General features: G+C 47.4%; 1 protein-coding gene across 2 annotated transcripts in view; it reads right to left on the bottom strand.

Annotated features, from left to right (window-relative positions):
• CRB1 (crumbs cell polarity complex component 1) overlaps positions 1–12,525 on the bottom strand; it is a 231,195-nt gene that overhangs the window by 217,362 nt on the left and 1,308 nt on the right. Inside the window, exon 1 of one of the 2 annotated variants that reach the window (XM_070055059.1) lies at positions 1,057–1,163. The exons of the other annotated variant lie outside the window; for it this stretch is intronic. Within the exon in view, the coding sequence (XP_069911160.1) occupies positions 1,057–1,078 (22 nt within the window). The 5' untranslated portion in view covers positions 1,079–1,163. Of the gene's footprint in view, positions 1–1,056; positions 1,164–12,525 lie in introns of those variants that run through there. 2 annotated transcript variants of the gene reach the window in all.

Raw genomic sequence — 12,525 nt, 5'->3', positions numbered from 1 at the left:
TCCTAGCTTTGGTCTGACCCAGCTTTGGCTCTTGCAAGCATTTGGAGAATGAACCAGAGGTGGAAGATCTCGATCTCTCTCTCTCTCTCTCTAACCCCCCCAACTCTAGCAAATAAATAAATAAATAAATCTTTTAAAACAAAACAACTCAAGCTTTGATGTCAACCAGTCCTGAAATATCATACTATCTTTTTAACTTCATTAATTAGATAATTATTTATTAAATAACATGTTCTTATATATCAGGCAATTATAGAAAGCCCCCAATGTTCTATTTTTAGGCTTTACGTTGGTGAAAAAACATTACTCACGCAGTAAAAACTATATTTCGAATTTTGGAGTTTGATTTTTCCCTGGGACAGACATATGTGGTAAGACACTCTTGATTTCAAGCAGTGGCAGTGAACCTCAGCTCCCAGGCAGCCACATGATCACATAGGGATACCAAGAACACTCTACAATGCGTTGTGTTGCTATGATGTTTAGTAGGTTAGCTATATCAAATACATTTTGGCTTATAGTATGTTCAACATACAGTAGGTTTATTAGAACATAACTCCCATCATAAGTTGAGAAGCACCTGGCACATGATATTATACCAAAACAGAGAAATTAGGTGTATCTCCCAAAGTTCCACAATGTTCATGCAGAACTATGAAAGCAAATCAGTTTATATAAAGAATTGATGCACTTAGTCACTGTACTATTTCTCTGATAAAATACTATGTGAAAAACAGCATGAAGTTTGTCTTTTGGTAGTTTTATAAATGGTGCTATAGTGATATTTTAGGGAAATCATTTAAAATTTCAACATAGAGGTCAGATTTCCAGCTGGGCAGAATGGAAGACAGGTGGAAATCATTTCATTTGAAAACATTTATGCAGATCAGTGGCATCAAAAGAAGCTCTGGCAGGAGACCCAAAGGAAAGAAAAATCATATCATAGCCAAAACAATAACACCACACACACACACACACACACACACACACAAAGAGAAAGAGAGAGAGAGAGAGAGAGAGAGAGAGAGAGAGAGAGAGAGAGAGAGACAGGGCTACCTGTTAAAGAGGTGCAGTTCATCCTTGAGACAGCAGGCTATTCCCTTTGGAAGGATGTAAGAGCCACAGATCTGTCCATAATGGAAGCTGGGTTTAAAAACACATTAGATAGGAAAGCTAGTATTCAGTTATCTTATATATCAACAGATTCAAGAGAGAGCAAATATAGTGTCCCTTTGCTCTAACTACATAAGCCTTCTTTCAAAGCCCAAATGTTGCTAAATCACCCAAATGGTAATAACTTGTGTAAACCAACCCTCCTACATAAAATCTGAAAGTGACATAACAGAATGTAGCCATGGAAAGAGAGCTCAAAATAAACTAATCATGGAGTTAAAAAAAAAATACCAACCATTCATATTCAAAAATGAGTAAAAAGAGGGGGAATCAGTCTTATGAAAATGTTATTTATCTAAAAAGAGACTGGTACTGTCTTTAAAATTAGGAAAATATTTAATTTATTAAAAAACAGAGATGAAATGAATTCACTGAATTAATTTGGAAACATAAGAAAACAATGCCACAGGAGGATTGAAAATGGTCTTCGAAAGATTTTGCCCTGCCTCACACTATGTATCAAGGTAAAGTTTTAATGGATGAATGATTTAAATAAAAAATAAAAAGTAATAAATGACATGAAATAGGATATAGATGTGACTATGTGATTTAGAGGGAATTTACAAACCTTATAAAGTTTACAAACTCTACAACTAATACCAAAATGAATATTATAAAGAAAAATGTTAATATATTTGAACTAACTGAAAAGCAAATGAAAAACTGAAAAAATAGTAGTACCACATATGACAAAAAAAATGTAATTATGTTTCTCTAGATAGACAGAAGTACATGGTGCTCATAAATGTTCATCACAATTCACAAACTCACAACAGAGTATATCTGGGGAAAACATCATGTAGCCTGTTCCCTAGAATCAAAATTCACCAAATAATTTTACCAACTCTGCTTTTGATGGGTTTTTCCACTCTGAGTTTTTCCTGACATTTATTATCAGGTACTAGCCAGATTCTCTCATCTAAATTAGTCTCCAAAAATGTAGGCCCTAATTTTCTACTACTTTGCATTCCCTTATGTAGCCATTTGCCTACTTAAATCTATCACAAAATGAGCTTTATTCTACCTAGAAAGTATCAAACATCTTTTTTTTTTCCAAAATTCCAGGCAACTACAGGGTGCCAGGAGAAAGATCTTATACTCAGAACATTCTTTAAAACACCGTTTTCATTACTTTTCGTTAAGTTCAGTAGTTCCATACTATTTTCTCTCATACCCTTATCATACCTTTATTACTGTACAAACCACCCTGAAGTTTATATCCCTATACTATCTAAGGAGAGCTCTTGCTCTCCTTCACTCAGAAATATCCACTAAATGAATATATTTGTATCAATCTTTCCTAAATTGAAACATGTATGTTCTGTATGCAAGATCTTTCATGATTTCACTGTAGTCATAAAAGTTTAGAAAAGCTTGTATGTTCATCAAAAGGAAACTGGTTAAAATGTCTAACGTGAATATTTAATAGATAAAAAAGTTAAATAATATCTATCAAGAAAGATAAATAATATCTTCATAAACTTGATCATGAAGATATCGTGATATTATTAAAAATATAACAAAGCAATGTGAGGGGGCTGATATTGTGGTGTAGCCGCAATACCCGCATGGGATACCCATGTGGGTGCTGGTTCCTGTCCTGGCTGTTCCAATTTCCAATCCAGCTCCCTGATAATGTGCCTGGGAAGACAGTGGAAGATGGTCCAAGTGCTTTGGCCCCTGCACCCACGTGGGAGACCCGAAAGAAGCATCTGGCTCCTGGCTTTGGCCTTGCCCAGCCCCAGTAGATGTTGCTATCTTGGTAGTGAACCAGTGGATGGAATACCACTGTCTGTCTCTCCCTCTCTGTAACTCTTACTTTCAAAAAACAACCTGAAAATGGTATGTATGGTGTGTTTGCACCATTTATGTTACAGAAAGGAAGTACTATATGTATTCTTTAATTTATGAAATATTGCAGGGGCCAAGCTGTGACATAATGGGCTAAGCCTCCACCTGTAGCACCAGCATCCCATATGGGTGCTGGTTCATGTTCTGGCTGCTCTTCTTCCAATCCAGCTCTCTGCTTATGGCCTGGGAAAACAGTAGAACACGGCCCAAGTGTTCGGGTCCCTGCACCCACATGGGAGTCCCAGAAGAAGCTCCTGGCCCCCGACTTTGGAGCAGCTCAGCTCCAGCCTTTGTGGCCATCTGGGGAGTGAACCAACAGATGGAAGATCTCTCTCTCTCTCTCTCTCTCCCTCTCTCTCTTTCTCTCTCTCTCTGTAATTCTGCCTCTCAAACAAATAAATAAATCTTTAAAAAATATTGCAAGAATTGAAAAAGGAAAACCAACCTTATTTCACTGTAGCAAGAAAATTTGGGTGACTGTGAGACAGGTAAATTAGAGGTTTTTCAGAGTGTGCCTTCTTGTACTGTATTAGTCAGCTTTCTATTACTTTAACTAAAATGCCTGAAGGGAGTTTCTTAAGAAGGAAGAAAGTTTATTCAGCTCAGAGTTTGGTGAATCACAGTCCAGACCAGGTGCTCTCATTGGTTCAGACATCTGGGGAGGCTGGGGATGGTAGAGAGACAGGTGGATGTTCACATGTGAGCTAGGAAGCAGAGAAGCACAAGGAACACACACTTCCTCCATATTCATGTGTCTCTCTTTTGAAAGCCACCATGAGACCATCACAGGGCTTCGACCTGTCAAACTAGTCCAATTCAATCACTTGTCAAAGGCTCCACCATCAGACACCACAATTGGATCAAGCTGCTACCCTAATCCTTCAACCACTAAGTTAGACTTTGAGGTTTCAATGTCTGCATGAGTTTGTGGAGGCAAACCCTGTTTGATCTGTAACATACACACTTTTCTTTTTAAACTTTGAGGTTTATAACTATAATAGTTATTTATAAAGAAGGAGAGAAAAATGAAGAGAGAAAGACAGAATGCTCTTTTTCAGAAGAGATTCATTATCTAGTCTGAGAAATTTGTGCTTCTACACAGTTATCTCTTACTTTGTATATTTGCTAATTCATTACAAATTAGCAGTAAGTTCTCTGCAGATGGGAAAACTGACAGTGCTTGGTTTTGTCCTGTACAACACCTAGCACAACTCAATTATTCTTTGTAAAATGCTTTTAGATGATGTTGAAAATTATCACATTTGAAAAAAGAGTCATTAAATTTACATGTATAATTGAAATATAAAAATCCCCTTCCAGATTTAAAATTTGTAATTTCAATTAATAGTAACATAGTAATCTTTTTGGTGTCACAATATTTAAATGGAAATATTTACTTATGTCATCCATGATTGCTACCTATAGCTATGGATTTGAATTGACCAAAGCACCTACTCATGGTCCATTAGATTGTTTAAGGTTCAGATTCGTGTGATGGTTGTTCCAGGGTTCCAAAGTTTAAACTTACTTTAACATGCAAAGTTCCCCTGAGCATTTTGAATTTTACAGACCAAACAAACGGATTCAGAGAAGATGCTAGCTACTCTCTGGGGAGCTCTGGAAGCAATGGTGTGTGATGCAGTCCTGCTTACTTTTGATGAATTCTTTCATGAAGAACATGTTTTCTCTGCTTTCCCTGTGGCTGATACCACCAGGGAGCAATTCCACTGTCACTGATGAATGCTAGCTAGGTCAGACCTTGTCAGTGCAAATGAAAGTCTTGTGATTAGTATTCTGTACTTTCTTACTAATGAACCTTCTAATCATGAAATCTGTCTGTGCTTATGATCTTCTTCTAACTGCTAAGTGCCCTTGAAAGGTTAGATAAGCAGGAAATAGTTCCATTGGTTTGGGGTAGTTATTTTTCCTGCTTGCATCATGCCTTCCAAATTCTGTTGTAGACTTGCTATTTATGAGACTTAGTATTAGAACCGATTAACATTAAGATATAGACAACCTTAGTTATACCGTTCTAACATGCCAACAGAAGTTACAAATATATAAAAACATTTATAATCATAGTAAGAATATTTTTGACACATTCAGGCTTCTTGAGAAACATTTTGACAGAAGAAAAATATGTAAGAGTATTGGTAGCAAATTTTCACCGAAAAATTTTAATTGAAAAAACAATGAATAAAAAAGCTTTTTCCCTAACCAAAAGTAAAAAGAGTTAATTTGAAATCAATGTCTAAGGAAAAGTTATTTGACAAAAAACAAGTATCTCACGGTTTAAGACTAAAAGCTGGCCGGCACCGCGGCTTAATAGGCTAATCCTCCGCCTGCGGCGCTGGCAAACCGGGTTCTAGTCCCGGTCGGGGTGCCGGATTCTGTCCTGGTTGCTCCTCTTCCAGTCCAGCTCTCTGCTGTGGCCCGGGAGTGCAGTGGAGGATGGCCCAAGTGCCTGGGCCCTGCACCTGCATGGGAGACCAGCAGAAGCACCTGGCTCCTGGCTTCGGATCAGTGCAATGCGCCTGCCGCAGCACGCCGGCCGCAGCGGCCATTGGAGGATGAACCAACGGCAAAGGAAGACCTTTCTCTCTCTCTCTCTCTCTCTCTCACTGTCCACTCTGCCTTTCAAAAAAAAAAAAAAAAGACTAAAAACTATGTGTATATGTGTGTGTGTACGTATATCATATCAATTTCAAGGCACAGAGACAGACAGACACACACACACAGAAAGAGAGAGTGAGCCCATCTGTAGATTCACTCCCCGGATGTCCTCAACAGCCAGTCCTGGGACAGGCAGAAGCTGGGAGGCAGGATCTCAATCCAGGTTTCCCACATGGGAGGCAGAAACCCAATCACTTGAACCATTACTGCTGCTTCCCCTGCAATAGCAGGAAGCTGGAGTCAAGATTCGGTACTGGGTTTTACTGGCACTCTCATGTGGGATGTGGGTACATTTACCCAAAATCATATGTTTCTATCAAAGCAAGAATATATTCACTATTGTTCTGAATGAATTACAGTTTCCAGTTAATCTAAGACATCATCAATTATAAAGTACATATTAATTTACATATCACTAAAAAAGAACAAAACTATTTACCAATTAAACTATGACAAAGTGTTGATGGGGGATCAGAAAGGTTAAAATGTGTGTGGGAGGGATTAGTACTTAGAATTGATGAAATAAATTTTGTTGCAAATCAAAGATGGGTACTAGGTAGTTTTCTGACCATAATCAAATCTGCATCCACCAGGGCCTAAAACAGAGTAGAGTCTGTCTGAATTCATAGTTTGATTGAGAATGACCACACTCAGCTCTGTTAATAAAATATTTTTTATTTTTTGTTGTTAGAATTTTATTTTAAAATTGTAATTAGTTTTAACAGATTCAATATTTTTCATAGATATAATTCTAATAATATAATGATATTCCCTCCATCCCTCCCCTGTCTCTTCCCGACACTCCCTCTCTCACCTTTTCTTCCTGTTTTTACTTTTTAGATAATATTGTTTACATTTACACTACAGTAAAAAGGCTTAATAATGCTACACCAAATAAGAAGTTTAAGCTCTGTTAATAAGAGATTAATAATTCAATCCACAATACAAGCCAGGGCTCAGCAAACTTAATGTAAGAGATCAGATAATAAATATTTAGGCTTTGTGTGCCACGTAGTGTCTGATATCATTATTCCATCTCAGCCACTCTGGCACAAAAGCAGCTGGAGACAATTTGTAAATTAATGTATGGAACTATATTTCTTCAAAATTTTTGTAAACACTGAATTCTGAATTTTATAAAATCTCATGTGGCATGAAATTTTATTCTTCTTTTGACCTCTTTTTTGATCACTTAATAATTTAAAAAAATGGTGACTTCTTCCAGAAAAATCAAGTAAATATACTTTCGCCTATTTATTCATTCTGCTACATTACAACAACATTACATACAAAACAAACACCAGAAAACTCCAAAGGATAGAGAGAAGTCAGTATCTAGGGGACTCGGCCTGGGAAATTACATGATGGTGAGCTCTTTGGGTTTTCTTTTGGCCTCAAATATCTAAGACTTGAGACTAAAAAAGCCAGCTACTCACGGTTTTCAAGTAGTGCAGACTTAAAAACACTCTAGCGAGGGGGCCAGCGCCGTGAGTCTCAGGCCTGGGAAGGTACAGGGAGAGCGGCGGGAGCTGGGGTCGCCCACTGCAGGCAGGGGTCTTGTCCTGCTCTGCACAGAGCTGAAGCTGGCTCGGAGGGGCTCCGGTGCTCCCTGGTGATCGGAGGGCTGAGCGGGCGCCGAGGCGCTGGGGGCGGCCCCCGCCCTCGCTCCCGCTCCGTCACTGCTCCCTGTGCGCGCCAGGTGACCTGCTGCCGGAGTCTTGATCCAGGGGAATGACCTGAAGATTGACGAGAGCTCTCTCACCTGGGAGTCCGACTGTGGTGGCATGAGAAGGCCATGCCAAGGTGGCCACTGGCAAGCAGAGGCAGTTACTCAAGAATGGCTTTGAAACCCACCTGGCAACAGGCTGTGATTGGATGGATTTGAAACTGCCTGGCAACAGGCTGTGATTGGACGGCTTTGGAAACTATCTGGCAACAGGCTGTGATTGGATGGATTTGAAATTGCCCGGCAACAGGCTGTGATTGGATGGCTTTGGAAACTGCCTGGCAACAGGCTGTGATTGAATGGCTTTGGAAACTGCCTGGCAACAGGCTGTGATTGGATGGCTTTGGAAGCTGCCTGGCAACAGGTTGTGATTGGTTGGGGCATAGACCGCCCCTTGACTAGATTGGCTGGTCTTGGCTATATAAGATGTTATGCCGGCCATGGCTCAATAGGCTAATCCTCCGCCTTGCAGCGCCTGCAAACCGGGTTCTAGTCCCGGTCTGCTATGGCCTGGGAGTGCAGTGGAGGATGGCCCAAGTGCTTGGGCCCTGCACCCCATGGGAGACCAGGAGAAGCACCTGGCTCCTGGCTTCGGATCAGCGCGATGCGCCGGCTGCAGCGGCCATTGGAGGGTGAACCAAACAAAAAGGAAGACCTTTCTCTCTGTCTCTCTCTCTCACTGTCCACTCTGCCTGTCAAAAAAAAAAAAAAAAAAAAAAAAAAAAAAAAAAAACATTTAACAAAAACAAGTTTTCCTCCAAACAAGTGTAATTTGCAGTGCAGTAAAATTAACATTGAACACTTATGTTATACCAGATGCATGTACATTACATTGCACAGACACACACTATGTATGTGTATTTATACATATGTTGTACCAACTGAAATAAACGAGTCTGCGGGCTGCTCGCCTCAAGCCTGCTTTCACCCGACTCCCGGGGTCTGTGTGGTGACTCCGCGCCTCTTGCCCCCACCACGCTGCTACTCTCAGAAACAAATCCACTGCAACATTGTTGAGAAATCACCTGCAACATCCAACCACGTCGGGAAGTCCCTGGACAAAGACCCCAGGCTGCCCTCAGGTAGGACCCCTGCCTGGGGCGGGTCCAGACCCTGCCCCTTCCTGGGGCTCCATCCCGCACCCTCCGGGTCGCCTCCGTCTGCCTCCTGCGGGTGCTCTGTGTCTCGTGGGCGTTACTAACGTGGTGGGCCGTGGGTGTCTGGTACCACGTGGTGGCTGGATCTGGAAGCCCAACTCCACGTCAAGGAAGGCTCTGGCCGGATGGTGGTGACCGCTGTGGGTGTCAACTCGCAGGCCGGGATCATCTTCACTCTGCTGAAGGCCAGTGAGGATGACGAGGAGGAGAAGAAGAAGAAAGGTAAGGGGCCTCCCCGGGGGAGGGGGGCTCAGAGTGAGGGGCTCATCTGGACGGACGCCTGGCGGGAAGAGCCCCGCTCTGATGGACGCCAGCTCCTGGCGCTGGGCGCCCAGGGCAGGCTGCCGTCGGGCCTTGGCTGGGTCGGAAAGGGACGGGTGCTCGAGCCTGCCCAGGTGAGCCGGCCAGGCCCTGTGGGCCCAGCACCCACCCCGCGTCGTCCTCCTGCCCGCGCTGTCTCCCTGGGGCGGGCAGGGCGATCCAGGGGCTGTCAGTGGGAGAGCGGACGCAGAGGCCCCGCGAGGTTAGGCCGGTCTTGGAAGGAATCGCAGGAGGAGGAAGAGTTCTCTCGGGCAGAGGCCGGAGCCGCTCAGGGCAGCCCACTGCTTTCCGGAGAGACCATGTCTTCCTGCACCCACCACACGGATAAGGAGGAAGCTTCCTGCACCCTCACCCCCCACCCCCCGGGCCGCCACCATCCGCGCAGACCGCTCGCTCACACCCCTCTCCCCGACACCCTGCCGCCCCCGTTTTCCCAAGCGGTGCGACTCAGCCCGGGCACACTCCCGGAGCAGGTGGCTGGGCTGTGACCTTGCTGGTCAGTGTCCCCAGGCTCCGGGACAGCCGCCGCGTCCATGGGGATCAAACGAAGGCCCGGCTGTGACCCGTCTTCCCCCCAGCCCCGTGGCTGGCGCCTTTCTGGGCTCGGAGCAAGGCCAGCCGGCTGGACAGAGGATCTCTTCCTGGCCACTTTGGGTCTCCACCCCACTTTGTTCTTTCTAGTTCAAACAGGTAAAAAACAAGGAGTCCCTGAAAATCGCAACAAAGGTAACCTCTCCACACACTCATCTGCCATTTCTACCTGTCCACGCTCAAACCAGACCTCTCAGGCCATCCGCCTTCTCCCTTCCCCTCTTCATACACCTGTTACCTGCTGCTGCGGCCCAGACGCCTCACCCAGAGGAAGGTGCAGAGATGGGGTGGGGAGGCGCCCAGGCTCAATCTAAGATGCGGCAAGAGCGCCCTCTGTTGGCTCCTGGAGCCTCACGTCGAGGTCTCACCCGGCACCGGGAGCATCTGCTCTTTCCCGGGTGCCTAACTCTGCTTCATCGCCCTCAGCTGGATTTTCTTTTTAAACACCAAGGGCCATCCTTTTGGAGTCGGGAGACTTCCAGGGTCCTCCCGGTGGAGGGAGTCGGGGTGGGCAGTCCCTGCACCCTCCTCTTGCTGGCTTCCTCACCGGGGGCTTCTCTGCTGGTCTCCGAGGGGCGCTGGGCTACAGCCTCCCCCCACCTCGCTCTGCGTTCTCTCCAGGCTGTCTTCCTCCTGGTCTGCTGTGTGTCTCTTGCGGTCGCCGTGTTTGCACCGTGTCTCCGTGGTGTGTGTGGGCGTGACAATGTGTCTGGCGGGTTGGCGTCAGTGCGGGCTGAGCCACGCAGGGACCACAGCGCCAGGGGCGGGGTTGCTTTCCTCTGTGCCCCACGTCACCGTCGTCTTTAGAAATAAAAAGCATTGCGAGCCGGCGCCGTGGCTCAATAGGCTAATCCTCCACCTTGCGGCGCCGGCACACCGGGTTCTAGTCCCGGTTGGGGCGCCGGATTCTGTCCCGGTTGCCCCTCTTCCAGGCCAGCTCTCTGCTGTGGCCAGGGAGTGCAGTGGAGGATGGCCCAGGTGCTTGGGCCCTGCACCCCATGGGAGACCAGGAAAAAGCACCTGGCTCCTGGCTCCTGCCAGGATCAGTGCGGTGCGCCGGCTGCAGCGGCGGCCATTGGAGGGTGAACCAACGGCAAAGGAAGACCTTTCTCTCTGTCTCTCTCTCTCACTGTCCACTCTGCCTGTCAAAAAAAAAAAAAAAAAAAAGAAAAAGAAAAAGAAATAAAAAGCATTGCATTGGAGAACCAGGGCCAAACACAGCTGTCCGTCTTTGCTGGTTTTCCTTTGCTCTTCTTTTAAAAGCAAAGTGCGTTTATTTCCGCGTCCGTCTTAGTCCCGGCTTTCTCTTACTCCAGGGACACCCCTCACACCAGCGACTTCCCTCTCCCCCAAAACACGGACCCCCCGGGGGGGCCTTGGTCAGGCAGGGCAGGGAGGGGTCCTCCTTCCCCCCTCCATCTGCTCATACGAGGAGCTGGAAGATAATCCAGGGTCTGAGATGTTAAGCCCTGGGTTCCAGGCAGGATGGCTACTGACATCGGCACTCAGGGCCGCAATGCATGGCCTTGCTGGACTCAACCTGGCCTGGGGCTCTGAGGGGCTGCCAGGAAGCTGCTTCTGGAAAAGAAATCCAAGACCCTCAAGCACCCCCGCTCCAGTGCTTAGACGCTCACCCCCGGGCCCTAATAGGGGGTTGACGGCAGGTTCCGTGTCCAGCACAGGCCGGGCGTGGTCAGAGCAGACGTCAGGACACTGGGGGCTGTCCCCTTCCTGCCTGCCTGCCCCTTGCTCCATACTGCCCCCCTGCCCGCTCACGTGTCCTGTTTGTGCACCCTAGCAAAGACCAGGACAGCGTGGCCCTGGAGATCCAGCCACTCAACAACCAGGAGGGGCCTGACAACGAGGACAAGGACAAGAAGGCCAGCAAGGTGCACAAGAAGGAGAATTCGGTGCTGCAGGGCAAGCCGAGGCACCTGGCCGACCAGATCAGGAAAGCCAGTGAGCCGGGTGGGGTCTGACTGGCTGGGGCCCTGTCTCTGCCGCGCCTTGGACACCCCCTGAGCTTTCTGAGAGAGCAGCGTCTCCCCGTGTGTGAGGCCAGCGGCCCTCAGGGGAAGGCAGACAGACGCCTGCTCTCCTGCCCTGTGTTGGCTTCCACGTCCCAAAGGCGAGGAGAGGCTGCCGTGGGCAGAAGTTCAGCTGTTCCCTCGAGCAGCAGCTGCAGCACGTGGCAGAGCCCGGGGCAGCGGACACGCTAGAGGAAGAGGGCAGGGTCGGAGGGGCCCTGTCCGGAGGTCGCCTAATGCACTTCTGAGTGCAGGGTGAGCAGGTGGCTTCCCCCACACCAGCCTTGTGTGTGCGCTCTCTGCCTCTGTCCCCCCACCTTCTTTCAGCAGTGGGGGGCAGGGCCAGTGGGGGGAGGGAGAAGAAGGAGTTCGTTTTCTGAGCCCGCCCTCCCATCGGGCACACCTCTGTGTGTGCTGTTCGCATGGGGCTCTCGCTGAGGCGCCTGTGCGGCGGGTCTGCCTCCACCGGGCCTCCCCCCTGCTGCCGGCTCACCAGGCGCACCGGGTCAGCTTTGTATGACTCACCGAGAGCAGCGTGTGGGGCAGGAGGCGGCGGATCTCACAGTTTGGAGGGTCACAGCTCAAGGTCAGGGGGAGGCAGGCCGGGGCAGAGTGGGTGTGCAGGTGCGGTCACATGGTGAGCCGAGAAGCTGGGCCGACTGGGCTGAGATAACCAACCCTGCCCCTGAGAACTCCCTCCCGGGTGGCCCCCACCTGCTGGGCCCCCATCATCAGTGACCCGTTCACTGCTTACGTGAGGCTTCAGGGTTTAAGCTTCTGCATGAGCCTGGGGAGCCATGTTCCACTGGACCCGTGGCATAGGCCACAGCAACCACCAGCCACCTGTGACTATGTCCACTGGGATGGATTAAAATGAAAAAGGCAAAAGCTCAGTCCCTCGGTCACAGTAGGCCACGTTTCACTTGGCCAGTGGTCGCACATAGCCAGCAGCGCAAAGAGAAAGCGTGCTAAGCATCATGGGAGGTTCTGTTGCGCGGTCCCGGCC

Source organism: Oryctolagus cuniculus, chromosome 13 (genome assembly GCF_964237555.1).
Source record: "Oryctolagus cuniculus chromosome 13, mOryCun1.1, whole genome shotgun sequence".
Lineage (NCBI taxonomy): Eukaryota > Metazoa > Chordata > Mammalia > Lagomorpha > Leporidae > Oryctolagus > Oryctolagus cuniculus.
This window is presented reverse-complemented; position numbering and strand designations above follow the sequence as displayed.